Source organism: Oncorhynchus tshawytscha, linkage group LG06, assembly GCF_018296145.1.
Source record: "Oncorhynchus tshawytscha isolate Ot180627B linkage group LG06, Otsh_v2.0, whole genome shotgun sequence".
Lineage (NCBI taxonomy): Eukaryota > Metazoa > Chordata > Actinopteri > Salmoniformes > Salmonidae > Oncorhynchus > Oncorhynchus tshawytscha.
The window spans coordinates 16,840,117-16,861,633 of NC_056434.1; the positions used below are offsets into that span (position 1 = coordinate 16,840,117).

The 21,517-nt window shown below is 41.2% G+C and overlaps 1 protein-coding gene across 3 annotated transcripts in view; it reads left to right on the forward strand.

The window, feature by feature from the left end:
* Positions 1–21,517, forward strand: part of LOC112252136 (CREB-regulated transcription coactivator 1) — a 32,689-nt gene that overhangs the window by 4,428 nt on the left and 6,744 nt on the right. For 2 of the 3 annotated variants that reach the window (XM_024423112.2, XM_024423113.2), the window contains exons 3-10: positions 1,087–1,212; positions 1,707–1,768; positions 3,534–3,628; positions 8,616–8,692; positions 8,788–8,828; positions 9,127–9,350; positions 11,361–11,497; positions 12,770–12,988. In XM_024423112.2, the coding sequence (XP_024278880.1) occupies positions 1,087–1,212; positions 1,707–1,768; positions 3,534–3,628; positions 8,616–8,692; positions 8,788–8,828; positions 9,127–9,350; positions 11,361–11,497; positions 12,770–12,988 (981 nt within the window). Of the gene's footprint in view, positions 1–1,086; positions 1,213–1,706; positions 1,769–3,533; positions 3,629–8,615; positions 8,693–8,787; positions 8,829–9,126; positions 9,351–11,360; positions 11,498–12,769; positions 12,989–20,918; positions 21,207–21,517 lie in introns of those variants that run through there. The other variant, XM_024423115.2, reaches the window with a different exon arrangement.

Genomic DNA, 21,517 nt, shown 5'->3' on the forward strand with positions numbered 1-21,517 from the left:
GTCTGGGAGTGGTCTGAGTGTGTGTGGGGGGGAGGAGAAGAGAGGTTTGGAACTCTCTTATTGGTCTATTAACAAATTTACCACCTGGTGATGTCACCAGGCAGGCCAAAACTCCATCCTACCAAAACAGGCAGAGATTGCAGGTGTTCTTTTTAAAAGGGCATTATTATAATTTTCACTTTTTTTTTCAACATCAGTGTAGGATTGTACTGGAAAAATATATATAAACGCAACATGTAAAGCGAGCTGAAATAAAAGATCCCAGAAATGTTCCATAGCACAAAAAGGTTTTTTCACACTTTTTTTTTTGCACAAATTTGTTTACATCACTGTTAATGAGCCAAGAAAATGCATCCACCTGATGGGTGTGGAATTTCAAGAAGCTGATTAAACAGCATGATCATTACACGGGTGCACCTTGTGCTGGCGACAATAAAAGGCCACTCTAAAATGTGCAGTTTTGTCACACAATGCCACAGATGTCTCAAGTTGAGGGATATCCAGCAACTTTGCACAGCCATTGAAGAAGAGTGGGACAACATTCCACAGGTCACAATCAACAGCCTGATCAACTGTATGTGAAGGAGATGTGTTGCGCTGCAGGAGGCAAATGGTCACACCAGATACTGACCGGTTGTCTGATCCACGCCCTTTAAATTTTTTAATTTTTAAAAAATGGTTTCTGTGACCAACAGATGCATATGTATTCCCATTCATGTGAGATCCATATATTAAGGACTAATTAATTTCAATGGACGGATTTCCTTGTATGATCTGTAACTCTTTTGAAATGGTTGCGTTTTTAAAGATTGTATTTTTATTTAACGGGAAAATCACGTTTTAGACTGCACTGGCCTTTAAAAAGACACAAGTAGCCTATGTCATTGCTTTCTATATCATGGCATTCCATTTTTGAAATATATTTGTTAACTTGAGAATGTGTTTGAGGGCCCATAGCGTGACCCATTTTTAAATGAATACATTTGCACCATATTATACAAAGACATTTGAAATTGTATTTTTTTGTATGTATGTTTCAAAAGACAAATATTTCTTATATGGTTGATTTTTGCATTTCCTGTCCAGAATTCCACCTTGGACAGCAGTCGGTCGACCAGGCACCACGGACTGGTAGACCGCGTTTACCGCGATCGGAACCGAATCACCTCCCCGAACCGCCGGCCCCTCTCTGTGGACAAACATGGCCGCCAGATATCCTTCTTCTGCACTCAGCCAAAGATGATCTATTATATTGACAAGATAGTTGTGACTGCACTAACAATGGAAATGCATGTCCTCAAAGATGTAAAGCGATATCAGGTGGGACCATTCTAGCCAATGAAAGGGCAGATTTGCACATGAACAACAGGCAGAACTCTAATATAAAGTAGTTTTTTTCTTTTTCCAAAGTTGCCAAAATTCCACATATCAGTTCATTCGTAACAACCTACCCATTACGGAACTCCTATTTGATCCAATAAGCCTTAGCAAATTAGCAATTAGATTTTTTTTGACCAAATTGACACTTTGAACTTTTTCAGGTGGGACCAAGTATAAAAACAGCGTGTTGTCATTGTTGGAAAATTCTTAGGTAGACTTTGCACTTTAGTCAATGAATACTGACAGTTAACTTGACCATTCAAATATAGATTTATATTTCACAGCTATTTGTATATATATTTTTTGTGTCCTTAACTGAGATTCACATTGACAGCTGCCCCTATGGCTCAGTGTACCTCTCACCCCCACCGGATACCAGTTGGAGGAGGTAGGCCATTAACGACGACTTCATATTCGGAAAAACTTGGGTTGGGAGCAATTTCATCTACATTCAGGATATGCAATGCCTATGTACAGTGGGGCAAAGAAGTATTTAGTCAGCCACCAATTGTGCAAGTTCTCTCACTTAAAAAGATGAGGCCTGTAATTTTCATCATAGGTACACTTCAACTATGACAGACAAAATGAGGGGGAAAAATCTAGAGAATCACATTGTAGGATATTTATTTATTTGCAAGTTATGGTGGAAAATAAGTATTTGGTCACCTACAAACAAGCAAGATTTCTGGCTCTCACAGACCTATAACTTCTTCTTTAAGAGGCTCCTCTGTCCTCCACTCGTTACCTGTATTAATGGCACCTGTTTGAACTTGTTATCTGTATAAAAGACACCTGTCCACAACCTCAGTCACACTCCAAACTCTACTATGGCCAAGACCAAAGAGCTGTCAAAGGACACCAGAAACAAAATTGTAGACCTGCACCAGGCTGGGAAGACTGAATCTGCAATAGGTAAGCAGCTTGGTTTGAAGAAATCAACTGTGGGAGCAATTATTAGGAAATGGAAGACATACAATGTCACTGATAATCTCCCTCGATCTGGGGCTCCACGCAAGATCTCACCTCGTGGGGTCAAAATGATCACAAGAACAGTGAGCAAAAATCCCAGAATCACACAGTGGGAACCTAGTGAATGACCTGCAGAGAGCTGGGACCAAAGTAACAAAGCCTACCATCAGTAACACACTACGCCGCCAGGAACTCAAATCCTGCAGTGCCAGATGTGTCCCCCTGCTTAAGCCAGCACATGTCCAGGCCCGTCTGAAGTTTGCTAGAGAGCATTTGGATGATCCAGAAGAAGATTGGGAGAATGTCATATGGTCAGATGAAACCAAAATACAACTTTTTGGTAAAAACTCAACTCGTCGTGTTTGGAGGACAAAGAATCCTGAGTTGCATCCAAAGAACACCATACCTACTGTGAAGCATGGGGGTGGAAACATCATGGGTTGGGGCTTTTTTTCTGCAAAGGGACCAGGACGACTGATCCGTGTAAAGGAAAGAATGAATTGGGCCATGTATCGTGAGATTTTGAGTGAAAACCTCCTTCCATCAGCAAGGGCATTGAAGATGAAACGAAGGAGTGGCTTCGTAAGAAGCATTTCAAGGTCCTGGAGTGGCCTAGCCAGTCTCCAGATTTCAACCCCATAGAAAATCTTTGGAGAGAGTTGAAAGTCCGTGTTGCCCAGCAACAGCCCCAAAACATCACTGCTCTAGAGGAGATCTGCATGGAGGAATGGGCCAAAATACCAGCAAAAGTGTGTGAAAACCTTGTGAAGACTTACAGAAAACGTTTGACCTCTGTCATTGCCAACAAAGGATATATAACAAAGTATTGATAACCTTTTGTTATTGACCAAATACTTATTTTCCACCATAATTTGCAAATAAATTAATAAAAAATCCTACAATGTGATTTTTTTCTGGATTTTTTTTCTCTCATTTTGTCTGTCATAGTTGAAGTGTACCTATGATAAATTACAGGCCTCATCTTTTTAAGTGGGAGAACTTGCACAATTGGTGGCTGACTAAATACTTTTTTCCCCCCACTGTATATATTTTTTTAATTGCATGCTTAATTTAACAACTTAAATTTATTTGACCCAGTCTGAAAAATACCATGGCACATAAATGGTTGGGGAATAGGGGCCACAGAGATTTTGTTGATCTTTCTCTTCATTCTAATGCCACAGGACGAACTCCGACTCAGCTCTACACCAGAGTGCCATGAACCCTGTGCCCCAGGACTCATTTACAGGGGGTTCACAAGAGCTCCAGCCTAAACAAGGTAATGGAGGATCCAGGTTACATGGACACGGAACAGCTTCTATTTATTCAGGCCTGTACTCCTTTATTTATGCATGAATCCACTAGTGATGCACCGAAATTACATTTTTGGCTGATACCGATATCCAATATTTTCCTTGACAAAAAAACGATACTGATATTTAAAATTTTAGTGGCCTTGTAAGCATTCTAGTACTTGTTAAAACACACACACACGGACGCAGCGGTCAAAGGCACTGCATCTGTGCAAGAGGCGTCACTACAGTCTGGTTTGAATCCAGGCTGTATCACATCCTGCCGTGATTGGGAGTCGAATAAGGCACCGCACAATTGGCCCAGCGTCGTCCGGGGTAGACCGTCATTATAAATAAGAGTTTATTCTTAACTGATTTGTGTGGTTAAATAAAAGGTTACACACACCACACTGACCAACAAGTTATTTTGTTGGCATTTACGTATGTCCCCATTACCAGTAAAACATCATCAAAACCTATTTCTTTCACTTACTTGCTGTGATGTTTCATTGTATATTTGTTCAGTAGTTTCATTCTCAACCAGGATTTCTATGGAACTCTGTTTGGGTCTTTGCATGTCAAATATACTATTTAACACTTTTATTCGAGGTGTCAAATAAGTTTGTTGACCGATCAGGACCTAAATACTGCATGCCACAATTTAACGCCTTCATTAATTTTACACATTGATTACACGATCACTCGTATTTCATGTCATAACGATTCATCGATATTTATGCTATGATGCTGGTAAAAAAAAAATATATATATATATACACACACACACACACACACACACATATATAGCTAGCTCGTGGATGCAAACAATGTTCTTCCCCAAAAACATTGTCTGTTTCAGCAGCTATATAGTTAGTTAGCTAGCTAACTATATCGCTAGGTGTCATCTAAAATAATCATAATGCAGTTTATTTGATTTAATGGTAGTCCGACCTATCTATGTGAAGCTAGCCACAATAGTGGACTTTGCGGTTAGCCTTCAAAATAAAAGTATGGCATAATTCTACTATTTGTATTAGTTTGCATCACTGTCAATCACATACTTTTTTATTTTGAAGGCTAACTGCAAAACCCACCATTGTGCCTAATCCTTATTGTGGCTAGCTTCACAACATATAACACTGTCTGGTCGAGCATCACTAGCCAAATAGCTTTATCAGGCTGCTTATAACATTATTAGCTTTGAGCAACAGGGTTAAATAGCTGGCTAGCTATTTATTTTCATTAACTGATGTTCAGTTTCAATTGGTGAACAAGTGGCTACCTAGCTAATACTTACTCACAATGATTCCTAAATCATTGTTAAGAATAATTCATATGACTGTAGTTTCTACTGGTCATTGTTTTCAGGCTGGTTGTATTGGTGCTAGCTAGGTACCAAGCTAAAGCTAGCTACCCCAGAAGTTGCGGTCGAATAAATGATACTTTATTAACAGCGCGGTATTGTAAACACATCGTTCACGGCCGGTGATTCCAGACTTTTTTTGTACGACTTTGACAATGCTACTGTCTTTTTTTTGACACGGAAAGACCCAAACGGCGTTCCATTGTATGTGTGTATGTCGTGAAGCTAATAGCATTTATGCTATTACTGTGTGACTCCGGTAGAGCAACATCGGAAAAATAGCACACTTGGTAGTGTTAACCGGTCGGCGAAGGCCAACATCACCCACGACAGAGAACAGTTGATTGTCATGGACAGAGAATACCATTATCTTGGCTTTAATGGATTTCACCTTTGAGTTGTCTCGCTGAAATGTTCTTACTCTTACAAATGACTGCTTGACTTGTTGACTGCTCGATCCACACAGCAGACTTTGTGGGCTAGTTTTAGGAATGCTGTGTTGTACGTATAGCGCAAAAATTTATGTGGCGTCATGTACCTTCATTATATAGATATGCAGGTCAGCTTTGGCATCGGTTTTACACATCGGGCATTAAACTAGACATCAGCCGATACCGATGTTGGCATTTTTAGATAATATTGGACAATTCCGATATACATTTGAAGTCGGAAGTTTACATACACTTAGACTGGAGTCATTAACTCGTTTTTCAACCACTCAACAAGTATCTTGTTAACAAACTATAGTTTTGGCAATTCGGTTAGGACATCTACTTTGTGGATGAGACAAGTAATTTTTCCAACAATTGTTTACAGAAAGATTATTTCACTTATAATTCACTGTATCACAATTCTCGTGGGTCAGAAGTTTACTTACACTAAGTTGACTGCCTTTAAACAGCTTGGAAAATTCCAGAGAATGATGTCATGGCTTTAGAAGCTTCTGGTAGGCTGATTGACATAATTTGAGTCAATTGGAGGTGTACCTGTGGATGTATTTCATGGCTTCCCTTCAAACTTAGTGCCTCTTTGCTTGACATCAAAAGAAAACAGTCCAAGACCTCAGGGGGGGGAAACAATTATAGACCTCCAAGTCCGGTTCACCCTTGGGAGCAATTCCCAAACGCCTGAAGGTACCATGTTCATCTGTACAAACAATAGTATGCGAGTATAAACACCATGGGACCACACAGCCATCATACCGCTCAGGAAGGAGACGCGTTCTGTCTCCTAGCGATTAATGTACTTTGGTGCGAAAAGTGAGCAGGACAACAGCAAAGGACCTTGTGAAGATGCTGGAGGAAACGGGTACAAAATACCTATATCCACAGTAAAGCGAGTCCTATATTGACATAACCGAAAAGGACGCTCAGCAAGGAAGAAGCCACTGCTCTAAAACCGTCATAAAAAAGCCTGACTATGGTTTGCACATGGAGACAAAGATTGTACTTTTTGGAGCATTGTCCTCTGGTCTGATGAAAGAAAAATTGAACTGTTTGGCTATAATGACCATTATGTTTGGAGGGAAAAGGGGGATGCTTGCAAGCTGAAGATCACCATCCCAACCGTGAAGCACGGGGGTGGCAGCATCATGTTGTGGGGGTGCTTTGCTGCAGGAGGGACTGGTGCACTTCACAAAATGGATGGCATCATGATGGAAATTATGTGGATATATTGAAGCAACATCTCAAGACATCAGTCAAAGCTTGGTTGCATATGGGTCTTCCAAATGGACAATGACTCCAAGCATACTTCCAAAGTTGTGGCAAAATGGCTTAATACAACAAAGTCAAGGTATTGGAGTGGCCATCACAAAGCCCTGACTTCAATCTTATAGAAAATGTGTGGGCAGAACTGAAAAAGCATGTTTTTTTTATTTTTACCTTTTATTTTACTAGGCAAGTCAGTTAAGAACAAATTCTTATTTTCAATGATGGCCTAGGAACAGTGGGTTAACTGCCTGTTCAGGGGCAGAACGGCAGATTTGTACCTTGTCAGCTCAGGGATTTGAACTTGCAACCTTTCGGTTACTAGTCCAACACTCTAACCACTAGGCTACCCTGCCTCCTTGTGCGAGCAAGGAGGCCTACAAACCTGACTCGGTTACCCCAGCTCTGTCAGGAGGAATGGGTGAAAATTCACTCAACTTATTGTGGGAAGCTACCCAAAACGTTTGACCCAAGTTAAACAATTTAAAGGCAGTGCTACCAAATACACTCAATCAGTATGTAAACTTCTGACCCACTGGGAATTTGATGAAAGAAATAAAAGCTGTAATTAATCATTCTCTCTACTATTATTCTGACATTTCCCATTCTTAAAATAGTGGTGATCCTAACTGACCTAAAATAGGATATTTTTTACTTGGATTAAATGTCAGGAATTGCGAAACATTTAAATTTATTTGGCTACGTTGTGTGTAAACTTCTGACTTCAACTGTATCGCGCATCCCTAGAATCCACATGTCCTCATGAAAGGGTAAGCCACAGTCTTCTCAATCATATATTACATGAGTGGGTTGGGTTCCACTCAGGGATGGAAATTAATCCTAGTTATTATGGTTATTTAAAAAATGTATATAAAGTATCCCCCCCAACCGGCTCGGGAGAGGCGAAGGTCGAGTCATGCGTCCTCCGAAACATGACCTGCCAAACTACGCTTCTTAACACCCGCACGCTTAACCCGGAAGCCAGCTGCACCAATGTGTCGGAGGAAACACCGTTCAACTGATGACCAGAGTCAGCTTGCAGGCACCAGGCCCACCACAACGAGTCACTAGAGCATGATGAGCCAAGTAATGCCCTAACCCGGACAACGCTGGGGCGGCAGGGTAGCCTAGTGGTTAGAGCGTTGGATTAGTAACCGGAAGGTTGCAAGTTCAAACCCCCGAGCTGACAAGGTACAAATCTGTCGTTCTGCCCCTGAACAGGCAGTTAACCCACTTTTCCTAGGCTGTCATTGAAAATAAGAATTTGTTCTTAAATGACTTGTTAAATAAAGGTTAAAAAAATAATAATTGTGAACCACCCTATGGGACTCCCGGTAATGATACGCTGTGCCCAACTGCCTTAGACCGCTGCGCCACTCGGGAGGCCCTGACTACTACTTTTTAGACCGGGCTATTAGAAAATGTGCCCATCTAGCCCGCCAGCTGGTAACATGTTGTCTTCAAATATCGCATGGCATAGATTTCGAACCCTGGCTAGAAATTCTTAACTTCCATCCCAGGTTCCACTAGCTAACAGGTTTTGTCCATGTTGGAGCAAATATTCTCTTTCTGTGTCACTATCACCTTGTGTACAACCAACCACTGCTTTCTGATGAGGGAAATGTTGGTGTAGTATTTTGACTTATAATTGATTTTACTCAAGAATGCATGGAAAACGGATCAATAATATTGTGGTGACACACATTTGTGTGGTGTTCTGAAAACGGGAAGCATCTAGCTACCTGCCATTGAGCTGTGCCTGATGTTTTAACAGTGTCTAAAAACCATTAAGCAGCTTCATTTCACTACAGGAAAAGTACTACTTTGAAAATATAGCAATGTGGGTTGATTTTAAATTAATGCCTTCAATTGTTGGTTATTACCTGATTTTTCACCATTCAGTGCTGCTGCTTACAGTTCCTGGGACTGAGGAGTCTGAATCACACGCAGACAAGGATACACAGTGGGGTAACAAAAAGGTAGTGGAGCGAACATGAAGCCTAGTTGTTATATCTGTGCTTGCTCACAATTTTGGGATTTTTTTTTTTAATGCTGAGTGTGCTTTGCCTTTTAGAATGACTCAAGACCCAAGTCTTGTGAAGTCCCCGGGATCAAGTGAGTACTTACTGCACATCCTATCATTCATAAATCTAAATATGGTACACTGTAGAAAGGTGCTGTGAGAAAGATCACTATCCAGGCCATGCTTAGAATGAATTATGTTCAAAGATTACTCTGTGAAGAGAAAGTGTGTCTGTCTGAGAGAGGACCTATGACACCAGAACTGACATTTCCACACAAGGCATAGAAAAATGTCATAATTCATTAAAACAAGCAAAAATCATTCAGAATGGATTACCTTTGCCATGTGCTGTTTTAGGTCATTTGTATCCCTGTTCTTTCTCCCCTCTAGTATATTTCCATCTCCTGATCAGGAAGTGAACACGTCATTGATCCCGGCCACGCTCAACACAGGAGGCTCCCTGCCCGATCTGACCAACATCCAGTTCCCCCCACCACTGCCCACTCCGCTGGACCTGGGCGAAACTTTGGTGTTTCCTTCCCTTAGCACCTCCAACAGCACGGGCAACCTGACAACCAACCTCACCCTCCTAGGCATCAGTGCTGCCAGCCACGGTAAGCCATCGATGGCAAAATGAATGTGGCACATTTTGTGTGTGTAATATATATAAAATATACTACTATATGCATTCAAAAGTTTGGGGTCACTTAGAAATGTCCTTGTTTTTGAAAGAAAAGCAAAACAAATATTTATCCATTTTAAAATAACATCAAATTGATCAGAGATACATTGTTAATGTTGTAAATGACTATTGTAGCTGGAAATTGATGATTTTTATGGATTATCTACATAGGTGTACAGAGGCCCATTATCAGCAACCATCACTCCTGTGTTCCAATGGCACGTTGTGTTAGCTAATCCAAGTTTTTTTTATTTTTAAAGGCTAAATGATCATTAGAGAATCATTTTGCAATTGTTAGCACAGCTGAAAACATGTGCTGATTAAAGAAGAAATAAAACTGGCTTTCTTTAGACTATTTGAGTCTGGAGCATCAGCTTCATTAAATAGTACTGTAAAATACCAGTCTCAATGTCAACTGTGAAGAGGCGACTCCAGGATGCTGGCCTTCTAGGCAGAGTTCCTCTGTCCAGTGTCTGTGTTCTTTTGCCCATCTTAATCTTTCCTTTTTATTTGCCAGTCTGAGATATATGGCTTTTTTTTTGCAATTTTTCTTTGCAACTCTGCCTAGAAGGCCAGCATCCCGGAGTTGCCTCTTCACTGTTGACATTGAGACTGGTGTTTTGCAGGTACTATTTAATGAAGCTGCCAGTTGAGGACTTGAGGTGGCTTTTTCAAACTAGACACGCTAATGTACTTGTCCTCTTGCACAGTTGTGCACCGGTGCCTCCCACACTTTCTATTCTGGTGAGTGCCAGTTTGTACTCTTCTGTGAAGGGAGTAGTACAGAGTTGTACGAGCTCTTCAGTTTCTTGGCAATTTCTCGCATGGAATAGCCTTCATTTCTCAGAACTAGAATAGACTGCCGAGTTTCTGAAGAAAGTTCTTTGTTTCTGGCCATTTTGAGCCTTTAATCGAACCCACGAATATTCCATTAAATCAACCGTTTCCAGCTACAATAGTCATTACAACATTAACAATGTGTACACTGTATTTGTGATCAATTTGATATAATTTTAATGGACAAAACATGTGCTCTTTCAAAAAACAAGGACATTTCTAAGTGACCCCAAACATGAATCGTAGTGTATACATAAATATTATTTATTTATTTGAAATTCTGATAATGTAACCAAGGATAATCTCTACGTGTTTTTAATTAACAAGCAAGTTCTGTATCAAAGTTAATTTTGTGATCCACTGTTTTACTGGTGGTTTATGTACGAAACCTTGCTGAACTCCATGCAGCACCATTTCTACCATTTGAGCAAGGAAACCAATTTTCTTTGGACATAACATCCAAAAATCTGACTTTGGCAATAGTCTACATGCAGAATAACCTGTTAACGTATACCATGCAGATATTACAATGGTAATCATGTGACACAACTATATTGTCTTTGTAAGGTGTTTCCCATTACCCTGCAAAATATTGCATCAAACTGCCTACAGACACTGGAGCTCCTTGAACGTCTTGGCTAGACTGTTTCCCACCCCCCTGTATCTGGAAAAAGATGCTGTTGAAATAACATGCACAGATAGCTGGCAGGAATATGGATGGCTCCACTTATTCATTTATGGCTCCTTGAGCATCTTTAGTTAAAATGCAGACTAGATTCTGAGGTAGTAGGTGAACCTTTTCACTACTGTAAACATTTCACAGAATGATTGTGTCAAGTTTCGCTAGAAACGCCATTTGTCAAGCTACTGAAAGCTAGATAGGTCGATGGATAGGTACTTTATTACTTAGTGATTGGTACCTACTTAGGGATTGGCATTTGAGTGGATGCATGCATATAAACATATACAGCACACATCACTAGAAAATCTGTACAATGTAGTTGTGAAATCCCCCTGGCAATGTTACATTGCACAGCAATGTCCAGAATTAGTTTTGCTGTATTTCAGAGAAGAGCCACTGATGCCTGTCCTGTTGTCTTGGCAGGGATCCCAACCACCGCTCAGCCTACCGTGACGGCCCAGCGCAGGCAGTCCACCCTGGTCCCCCTAACCCTAAACGCCAACCCACAGCAGTCACCGCAGCATCTCTCCCCCACCCTATCGCCCCCTCTCAACATCCAGGTGAGAGGCTTTTTCTACGGTCGCATTCAGCAGTGATATTATTGAACTTTAACAGAGGTTGTAAACAAGTCATTTTTAACATAGAGATATCACTTTCAGTAAATCTGTTAACTAAAATGGAATTTTACCCTGATGTTTTTAAAGGGCCAAAGGCATGATGTAACATTTTGATTAATTCGATTGTTTAATCAACAAGGTAAATTCTAAGAGAAAAAGGTGCTGGAGTTTGCTAAACGGCTATGCAGACAAATGTATTTTTATCTCATTTTTATAAGACAAGTTTAATGCTAGCTAGCAACTTACCTTGGCTTACTGCATTCGCGTAACAGGCAGTCTCCTTGTGGAGTGCAATGAGAGGCAGGTGGTTATAGCGTTGGACCAGTTAACTGTAAGGTTGCAAGATTGGATCCCCCGTGCTGACAAGGTGAAAATGTGTCATTCTGCCCCTGAACGAGGCAGTTAATCCACCGTTCCTAGGCCGTCATTGAAAATAAGAATGTGGTTTTAACTGACTTGCCTAGTTAAATAAAGATTAAATAAAGGTGTAAAAAAAAATCGGTGTCCAAAAATACTGATTTCCAATTGTTATGAAAACTTGAAATAGGCCCTAATTAATCGGCCATTCCGATTAGTCGGTCGACCTCTACGCCAGAGTAATTTGGAGCTTTCAATTGCTCGAGGAAGGCATAACATCCCAAACAATGCTCAGTGTGCGACGCTTTAAAATATGAAACGATAACCTTTCTCTGCCCATGGCACCAGTATCTAATGTTTGTTTTGTCCATGAACTGAGAATCTTTCTATAACGTATTAAAGCCTTTGCGTCGCTGGGTGAAAACAAGATATTTAGCTACTCTTGTAATATATTGAAATGGATACGCAGTAAAAGGTGATTCATTAATTTCAGTCTTCATCTTGGTGCTATATTCTAGATATAGGTAATGTATATTTTTCCTCTTTATTTTTTATAGTACACTTGGGAAGATGATGCTAACATTTAGGCATTTTAAGTATTATTTGAGCCAACATCAGTTTTGGCAGTGTTACGTTTTCCAGCAAAGAGCAGTACGGTAGGTAACTAACTGGATATAATGTAATTGTTTCACCTCAGTTACCCAAGTTAGTTAGCAAGCTTTCTTAAATTATTTACAGTTTTAAAGTTACCAAACGTTCTTATGTTATTTTGCTAGCTACTGTAACTCTGTTATACGTGTTGAATTCCTCGTTTTCAGGTTAAGTTCAAGCTTTTTTCTCTTCCTGTATCGTTAACAGGCAATGGCGATGGACGCCTTGACTCTGGAGCAGCAGCTATCCCAGTACGCCTTCTTTAGCCAGCTGACAGCGCAGTCCCAGGCCCAAGTGCTCAATGACCTGCAGCAGCAAGCCCTGCCTCAGGGCATCAGGCTAATTACCCTGGCCACCACCACTGCCTCCACAGCCACCCAGTCCTCCCCAGTCAGCCAGATCGCGACGACTGTCAACATCAACTCGGTGAGTCGCACGCTCTGTAGACCAATGACACGGTGGAAAACTGAGCTGACAAGATCCAAGAAAAAGCCAGTGTTGTAGTCCTTGTTTTGATGAGACTTACCATGGACTTTTTGTATGGTGCTCTACACGGTGAAACGCTTTTGTTTGTGACATTGGAGGTGGGATTGTTGCTAAGTGTAAGTAGATTAGCCTTTTCCACAAGAGTATGGGAGGTGACATTACCAGTAGTAATTCTCATGATTTTTGAGACCGCTGTTTCAGTCAGAACAATTGTCTAGATCAGTGGATCCCAAACTTTTTTTATAGTCCTGTACCCGTTCAAACATTCAACCTACAGCTGCGTATTCCCTCTAGCACCAGGGTCCGCACACTCTCAAATGTTATTTTTTTGCCATCATTGTAAGCCTGCAACACGCACACTATACAATACATTTATTAAACAAAGAATGAGTGAGTTTTTGTCACAACCTGGCTTGTGGGAAGTGACAAAGAGCTCTTATAGGACCAGGGCACAAATAAATAATTTTTATATTTGCTCTTTATTTAATGTCTTACATATAAAAACGTATTTGTTCAACAAGAATTGTGAATAACTCACCACAGGTTAATGAGAAGGGTGTGCTTGAAAGGATGCACATAACTCTGCAATGTTGGGTTGTATTGGAGAGAGTCTCCGTCTTAAATAATTTTCCACACAATCTGTGCCTGTATTTAGTTTTCATGCTGGTAAGGGCTGAGAATCCACTCTCACATCGGTACGTGGTTGCAAAGGGCATCAGTGTCTTAAACAGCACGATTTGCCAAGGCAGGATGCTCTGAGCTCAGCCCAATCCAGAAATCTGGCAGTGGCTTCTGAATTTAAATTACATTTTCACAGAATGCAATTTCGATGAGGCTCTCTTGTTGACTTGGACTGGAGGCAGGGCATGAAAGGGATAACGAATTCAGTTGTTTGTGTCATCCGTTTTGGGAAAGTACCTGCGTAAATGCTTACCCAACTCACTCAGGTGCTTCGCTATATCACATTTGACATTGTCTGTAAGCTTGTTCATTTTCCCACAAATCAAACAATGATGGAAAGAACTGTGTGTTGTCCTTGTTAATCCAGACAGAAAAGAGCTCCAACTTCTTAATCATAGCCTCAGTTTTGTCCCGCACATTGAATATAGTTGCGGAGAGTCCCTGTAATCCTAGATTCTGATCATTCGGGCGAGAAAAAACATCACCCAGATAGGCCAGTCGTGTGAGAAACTCGTCATCATGCAAGTGGTCAGACAAGTGAAAATGATGGTCAGTAAAGAGCTTTAAGCTTGTTTATCAATAAAAAAACATGTTAATACTTTGCCCCCTGATAAGCAGCGCACTTCTGCATGTTGTAAAAGCGTTACATGGTCACTGCCCATATCATTGCATAATGCAGAAAATACATGAGTTCAGGGGCCTTGCTTTTTCACTGTTGTGTCCAAAACATCTTTCAAGCTGTCAGGCATTCCCTTGGCAGCAAGAGCCAACTCGGCCAGCAGCATACCACCCTTCATACCACTGCTGGCTTGCTTCTGAAGCTAAGCAGGGTTGGTCCTGGCTGGAAGTGGTGTTGGAGGGCCAGTAGGAGGCACACTTTCCTCTGGTCTAAAAAATATCCCAATGCCCCAGGGCAGTGATTGGGGACACTGCCCTGTGTAGGGTGCAGTCCTTCAGATGGGATGTTAAACGTGTGTCCTGACTCTCTGAGGTCATTAAAGATCCCATGGCACTTATCGTAAGAGTAGGGGTGTTAACCCTGGTGTCCTGGCTAAATTCCCAATCTGGCCCTCAAACCATTAACGGTCACCTAATAATCCCGTTTAAAATTGGCTCATTCATCCCTCTCCCCTGTAACTATTCCCCAGGTCGTTGCTGTAAATGAGAACGTGTTCTCAGTCAACTTTACCTGGTAAAATAAATAAAACTCAAGTGTCTACATTGACATTTTCAACCTCTCCCTGACGAGTCTGTAATACCAACATGTTTTAAGCAGACCAGCATAGTCCTTGTGCTTAAGGACACAAAGGTAACCTGTTTAAATGACTACTGACCTGTAGCACTCACGTCTGTAGCCATGAAGTGCTTTGAAAGGCTTGTCATGGCTCACATCAACACCATTATCCCAGAAACCCTAGACCCACTCCAATTTGCATACCGCACCAACAGATCCACAGATGACGGAATCTCTCTTTCACTCAACACTGCCCTTTCCCACCTGGGCAAAGGGAACACCTATGTGAGAATGCTATTCATTGACCACAGCTCAGCGTTCAACACCATAGTGCCCTCAAAGCTCATCACTGATCTAAGGACCCTGGGACTAAACACCTCCCTCTGCAACTGGATCCTGAACTTCCTGATGGGCCGCCCCCAGGTGGTAAGGGTAGGTTACAACTAGAGGTTGACCGATTTTATGTTGGGTTTTTTTTCAACGCCGATACCGATTTTATTGGAGGACCAAAAAGCAGATTTTTTTTTTTTTTTTTTTTTAATTAAAAACGATTTATTAATTTATATATATGTGTATATATATTTATTGCAATAATGACAATTACAACAATACTGAATGAACCTTGCTATTTTAACTTAATATAATAAATACATCTATTTAGTCTCAAATAAATAATGTAAAAACAGTGTTGGAGAAGAAAGTCAAAGTTAACCTAGTAATATCAACCATGTGTAGTTTTTTATTTTAATTTTATTTGACCTTTATTTAACCAGGCAAGTCAGTTAAGAACAAATTCTTATTTTCAATGATGGCCTAGGAACAGTGGGTTAACTGCCTGTTCAGGGGCAGAACAACAGATTTGTACCTTGTCAGCTTGGGGGTTTGAACTTGCAACCTTTCGGTTACTAGTCCAACGCTCTAACCACTAGGCTACCCTGCCGCCCCAGTTATTATGTGAGTTTTTTTTATACGATAAGTTTAATGCTAGCTAGCAACTTACCTTTGCTCCTTGCACCCACAAGGTCCTTTTGATGCTGCACTCATGTAACAGGTGGTCAGCCTGCCACGCAGTTTCCTCGTGGATTTTAATGTAATTGGCCATAATCGGCGCCCAAAAAGGCAGATTACCGATTGTTATGAAAACTTGTAATCAGCCATGCCTGATTAATCGGTCAACCTCTAGTAACAACATGTCTGCCATGCTGATCCTCAACACGGGAGCCCCTCAGGGATGTATGCTCTTGTACTCCCTGTTCACTCATGACTGCACGGCCAGGCACGACTCCAACACCAAGTTTTCTGATGACACAAAAGTGGTAGGCCTGATCACCGACAACGATGGGACAGCCTATAGCCCATTTCGCTACACTCGCATTAACATCTGCTAACCATGTGTATGTGACAAATAAAATTTGATTTGATTTGATTTATAGGGAGGAGGTCAGACACCTGGCCGTTTTGGTGCCAGGACAACAACCTCTCCCTCAACGTGATATAGACAAAGGAGATAATTGTGGACTACAGGAAAAAGAGGACCGAGCACGCCCCCATTCTCATCGACGGGGCTGTAGTGGAGCAGGTTGAGAGGTTGAAGTTCCTTGTCGTCCACATCACCAACAAACTATCATGGTCCAAATACATGAAGACAGTCGTGGTTGCATCACTGCCTGGTATGACAACTGCTCGGCCTCCAATTACAGAGGGTACTGTGCACGGCCCAGTGCATCACTGGGGCCAAGCTTCCTGCCATCCAGGACCTCTATACCAGGTGGTGTCAGAGGAAGGCCCTAAATTGTCAGACTCCATCCACCCTTGTCGTAGACTGTTTTCTCTGCTACCGCATGGCAAGCAGTACCGGAGCGCCAAGTCTAGGTCCAAGAGGATTCTTAAGTTTCTACCCCCCCCCCAAGACCCTGAAAAACAGAGAAGCAGCAGCGTTATCTATGCATATTCAGTTTAACTCTACCTGTATGAACATATTACCTTGACCAGCCAGTGCCCCCACACATTGACTCTGAATCGGTACTTCTTGTATACAGTTGAAGTCGGAAGTTTACATACACCTTAGCCAAATACATTTAAACTCAGTTTTTCACAATTCTTGACATTTAATCCTAGTAAAAATCCCTTGTCTTAGGTCAGTTAGGATCACCACTTTACTTTAAGAATGTGAAATGTCAGAATAATAGTAGTGATTTTATTTCAGCTTTCATTTCTTTTATCACATTCCCAGTGGGTCAGAAGTTTACGTACACTCCATTAGTATTTGGTAGCATTGCCTTTAAATTGTTTAACTTGGGTCAAATGTTTTGGGTCGCTTCCCACAATATGTTGGGTGAATTTTGGCCCATTCCTCCTGACAGACCTGGTGTAACGGAATCAGGTTTGTAGGCCTCCTTGCTCGCACACGCTTTTTCAGTTCTGCCCACACATTTTCTATAGGATTGAGGTCAGGGCTTTGTGATGGCCACTCCAATACCTTGACTTTGTTATCCTTAAGCCATTTTGCCACAACTTTGGAAGTATGCTTGGGGTCATTGTCCATTTGGAAGACCCATTTGCGACCAAGCTTTAACTTCCTGACTGATGACTTGAGATTTTGCTTCAATATATACACATAATTTTCCATCCTCATGATGCCATCTATTTTGTGAAGTCCACCAGTCCCTCTTGCAGCAAAGCACCCCTACAACATGATACTAGCACCCCCGTGCTTCACGGTTGGGATGGTGTTCTTCGGCTTTCTAGCCTACCCCTTTTTCCTCCAACCATAACGATGGTCATTATGGCCAAACTAATCTATTTTTGTTTCATCACACCAGAGGACATTTCTCCAAAAAGTATGATCTTTGTCCCCATGTGCAGTTGCAAACCGTAGTCTGTCTTTGTTATGGCGGTTTTGGAGCAGTGGCTTCTTCCTTGCTGAGCGACCTTTCAGGTTATGTTGATATAGGACTTTACTGTGGATATAGATACTTTTGGATCTGTTTCCTCCAGCATCTTCACAAGTTCCTTTGCTGCTGTCCTGAGATTGATTTGCACTTTTCGCACTACGGTACGTTCAACTCTAGGAGACAGAGCACATCTCCTTCCTGAGCGGTATGACGGCTTTGTGGTGTTTACACTTGCGTACTATTGTTTGTACAGATGAATGTGGTACCTTCAGGTGTTTGGAAATTTTTCCCAAGGATGAACCAGGCTTGTGGAGGTCTACAGATTATTATTATTTTTTCTTTTTCTGAGGTCTTGGCAGATTTTCCCGTGATGTCAAGCAGAGAGGCACGGAGTTTGAAGGTAGGCATTGAAATACATCCACAGGTACACCTCCAATTGACTCAAATGATGTCAATTAGCCTATCAGAAGCTTCTAAAGCCATGACATAATTTTGGGGAATTTTCCAAGCTGTTTAAAGGCACAGTCAACTTCTGACCCACTGGAATTGTGATACAGTGAAACGATCTCTGTAAACAATTGTTGGAAAATTACTTGTCATGCACAAAGTAGATGTCCTAACTGACTTAACAAAACTATAGTTTGTTAACAAGACATTTGTGGAGTGGTTGAAAAACTAGTTTTAATGACTCCAACCAAAGTGTATGTAATCTTCCGACTTTAGCCTTGCTACTGTTATTTTACTGCTGCTCTTTAATTATTGTTTACTTTTATTTTCAATTTTTTTACTTAACCCATTTTTCTTAAGTAAAAAAATTGTATAACTTCTTAAAGCATTGTTGGGTAAGGGCTTTTAAGTAAGAATTTCACCTGTTGTATTCTGCGCATATGACAAATAAATAAAATTGGATTTGACTGTCTTCGAATGTCATTTTACTTTTTGGTCTTATGTAACATGTTTCTTTCTGTTCGTGAAATGTCCGCTTGACAGTTTGAAAGCTTTTTATTTGACAGTTAAAAAAAGACCCATTACATGTATTACCACACTTATTACCATTCTAGTCCCTTTTTTTTTCTTTTTTCTTTTACATAAATACATATACAATTACATACTGTAGCTACAGACACAGAGATGCTTGACTTCCAAATGAGTGTGAGGGAGTTCTTACAACCTTGTTTTGGCTGGGCTGTAGCTTCAAGTATTCTGTTGATGTTTGGTGCTGCTGGTGAACCATTATGTTGGGGCGGCAGGTTGCCTAGTGGTTAGAGCATTGGACCAGTAACCGGAAGGTTGTATGATTGAATCCCTTAGCTGACAAGGTAAAAATCTGCACCTGAACAAAGCCGTTAACCATTAACTGTTCCCTGGTAGGCCGTCATTGTAAATACAAATTTGTTCTTAACTGACTTGCCTAGTTACATTTTTAAAATTATTAAATACATAGTGCACAACTTTTGCGGTTAGATTCCCATGTACTGAATAAGAATACAAGTTAAATGGGTTTCCATCTCATTTTCAACTCTAGACGAACTGATGGTTTTACCACAAAATGTTGTGTAGGTATAGTGAATGTGCCCATTCTGGTATTTGCACGTGTGCTCCAGCCAACAGCTCGCAGATACAGTGCAGTTAAAGCCTGCTAGATAATTTGTCTAACAGCAGCCAAGCATCATTGTCACATAAGACCCTCAGTATTTATTGAATGGAGCATCAAGCTCATCACCTTGTACTTTCACCACCCAGTGAAGTTCATCATATTTCATCTGTAGCCTAATAAACTGCATGCTTTCTCATGTCTTGGCCTTTTTTTATCCGACATGAACTTTACTCGTATGAAATGGTTGAATGGAATTATATTTTGGACAGACGTGCGCATGTATACAGGTAACTTTTGAAGTAGCCTAATCAGATGAACATTGTGATTTATATGTGGCATAAACACAACCAAGTACATTTTTAAAAAGTGAAATGGTAAATATTTTGGGTATATTGAAGTGTTAGGTTCTAGGTGCATGAGGAATAGCGGCTCAGATTGGAGGCAGTGCACTCCTTAAGCTTTCCTGAAAAACTGGGCCAGCCAGGAGCATGTGGGGCCACATTATTATAGTACGTCTTGGGAGAGTGAGGATCTGCAACAGGACATCTCCATATCAGAAGTAAAGATACAGCCAGATTGGCCTGCTGCTGTGCCTTTTTAGAACTTGTTAAACTGTTGAGTAAACCCACAACTCATCCAAATGCGCTTTTGCGCTGTTATTCAAATTATATTTTCACTGCAGCCTTGAGTAGAATTTTGTACTATTGAAAACAATAATTAAATTGTGTGTAGGCTGTCAGCCTACTCATCCAGACTATGACATTAAATTCTCCCAGCAGCTAGCTAGCTACAAGGCTCTGATTTTTTTTTTTAGCTTGCTAAATAAATACATATTAGTTAAGCTAGCCTATTAGCCACGTTATGACATGATCATTGCCTTGTCGAGTTTGATGGGTTCGAGATTCCCAGACTTTTTGTATTTTCGTCCAAAATTATGAGTGGGTGCCAACTGAATGGCAAGCAGCAAATAATGTAGCTTGCCAGCTGTGATTTACAACCGAACAGCAATATTTAGTGGACTACCAAGCAATGTATTGAGGCATTAATCTATTCTGCCAACAATGTCAGACTAAGCAATGGAGTTTTGACTCAAATAGAGCCTATTTTTAAAACCTTTTATGAAGTTGGTGAATTTGATATTTTGGGCTGATAATTGTTTTTTTCCATCCAGTATCTGCAAAGTAGCTAAAATGGTGTCAGTTGCACTTTAAGAGCTGTACAGTCTCTTCTGTTGGATTGAGTTTCCTGCTTGTCAATACCTTGACTGTTAATACCCAGTGAAATTCTAGCTCCTACAAAGTTTGGTTCATTGGTCCCCTTCAGCAGTGGCTGTTTTTTGGGAGAGTGAACTGGTCTGTGATTTAGATGGTGTAAGAGCCCACCTTAGACTCTTGGGCCCTTTCTGAGTGCTCTGTGTCTAGGATTATGGTACTCTGCACCGGTTAACACTCTTCCCTCCAACAGTACCGCAATCAGACTGGCTCTCCGGCCAATCAGTCTCCAACCTCCCCAGTCTCCAATCAAGGCTTCTCCCCTGGCGGCTCGCCTCAAGTAAGGGCGAAACCACCAAGATGCTTTGTTGGGGAGGGTTTTTTGCCAAATATTGGCTGTAATTGGTCTAGCTGCTGCTCATCCCAGCCTCTCGCTCCCCTCCATGGTGTCGGCAATCACACCCCCATCTCCTCTCCTTCAGACCACTGCTCGCTGTCTGCTTATCATATTGGCTCAGGTCTTTGAGTTGTCGCATAGCAGCTTTTTGTGTTTTTGCTTGAACCCAATATACACGGAGTGTGCAAAACATTAAGAACACCTTCCTAATATTGAGTTGCACCACCCACCTCTACAAGGTGTCCAGCATTCCACGGGTATTCTGGCCCATGTTGACTCCTATGCTTCCCACGGTTGTCAAGTTGGCTGGATGTCCTTTGGGTGGTGGACCATTCTTGATACACATGGGAAACTGTTGAGTGCGAAAAATCCAGCAATGTTGCAGGTCTTGACACACACTGGTGCGCCTGGCACCTTCTACCATACCCTGTTCAAATGGCACTTAAATATTTTGT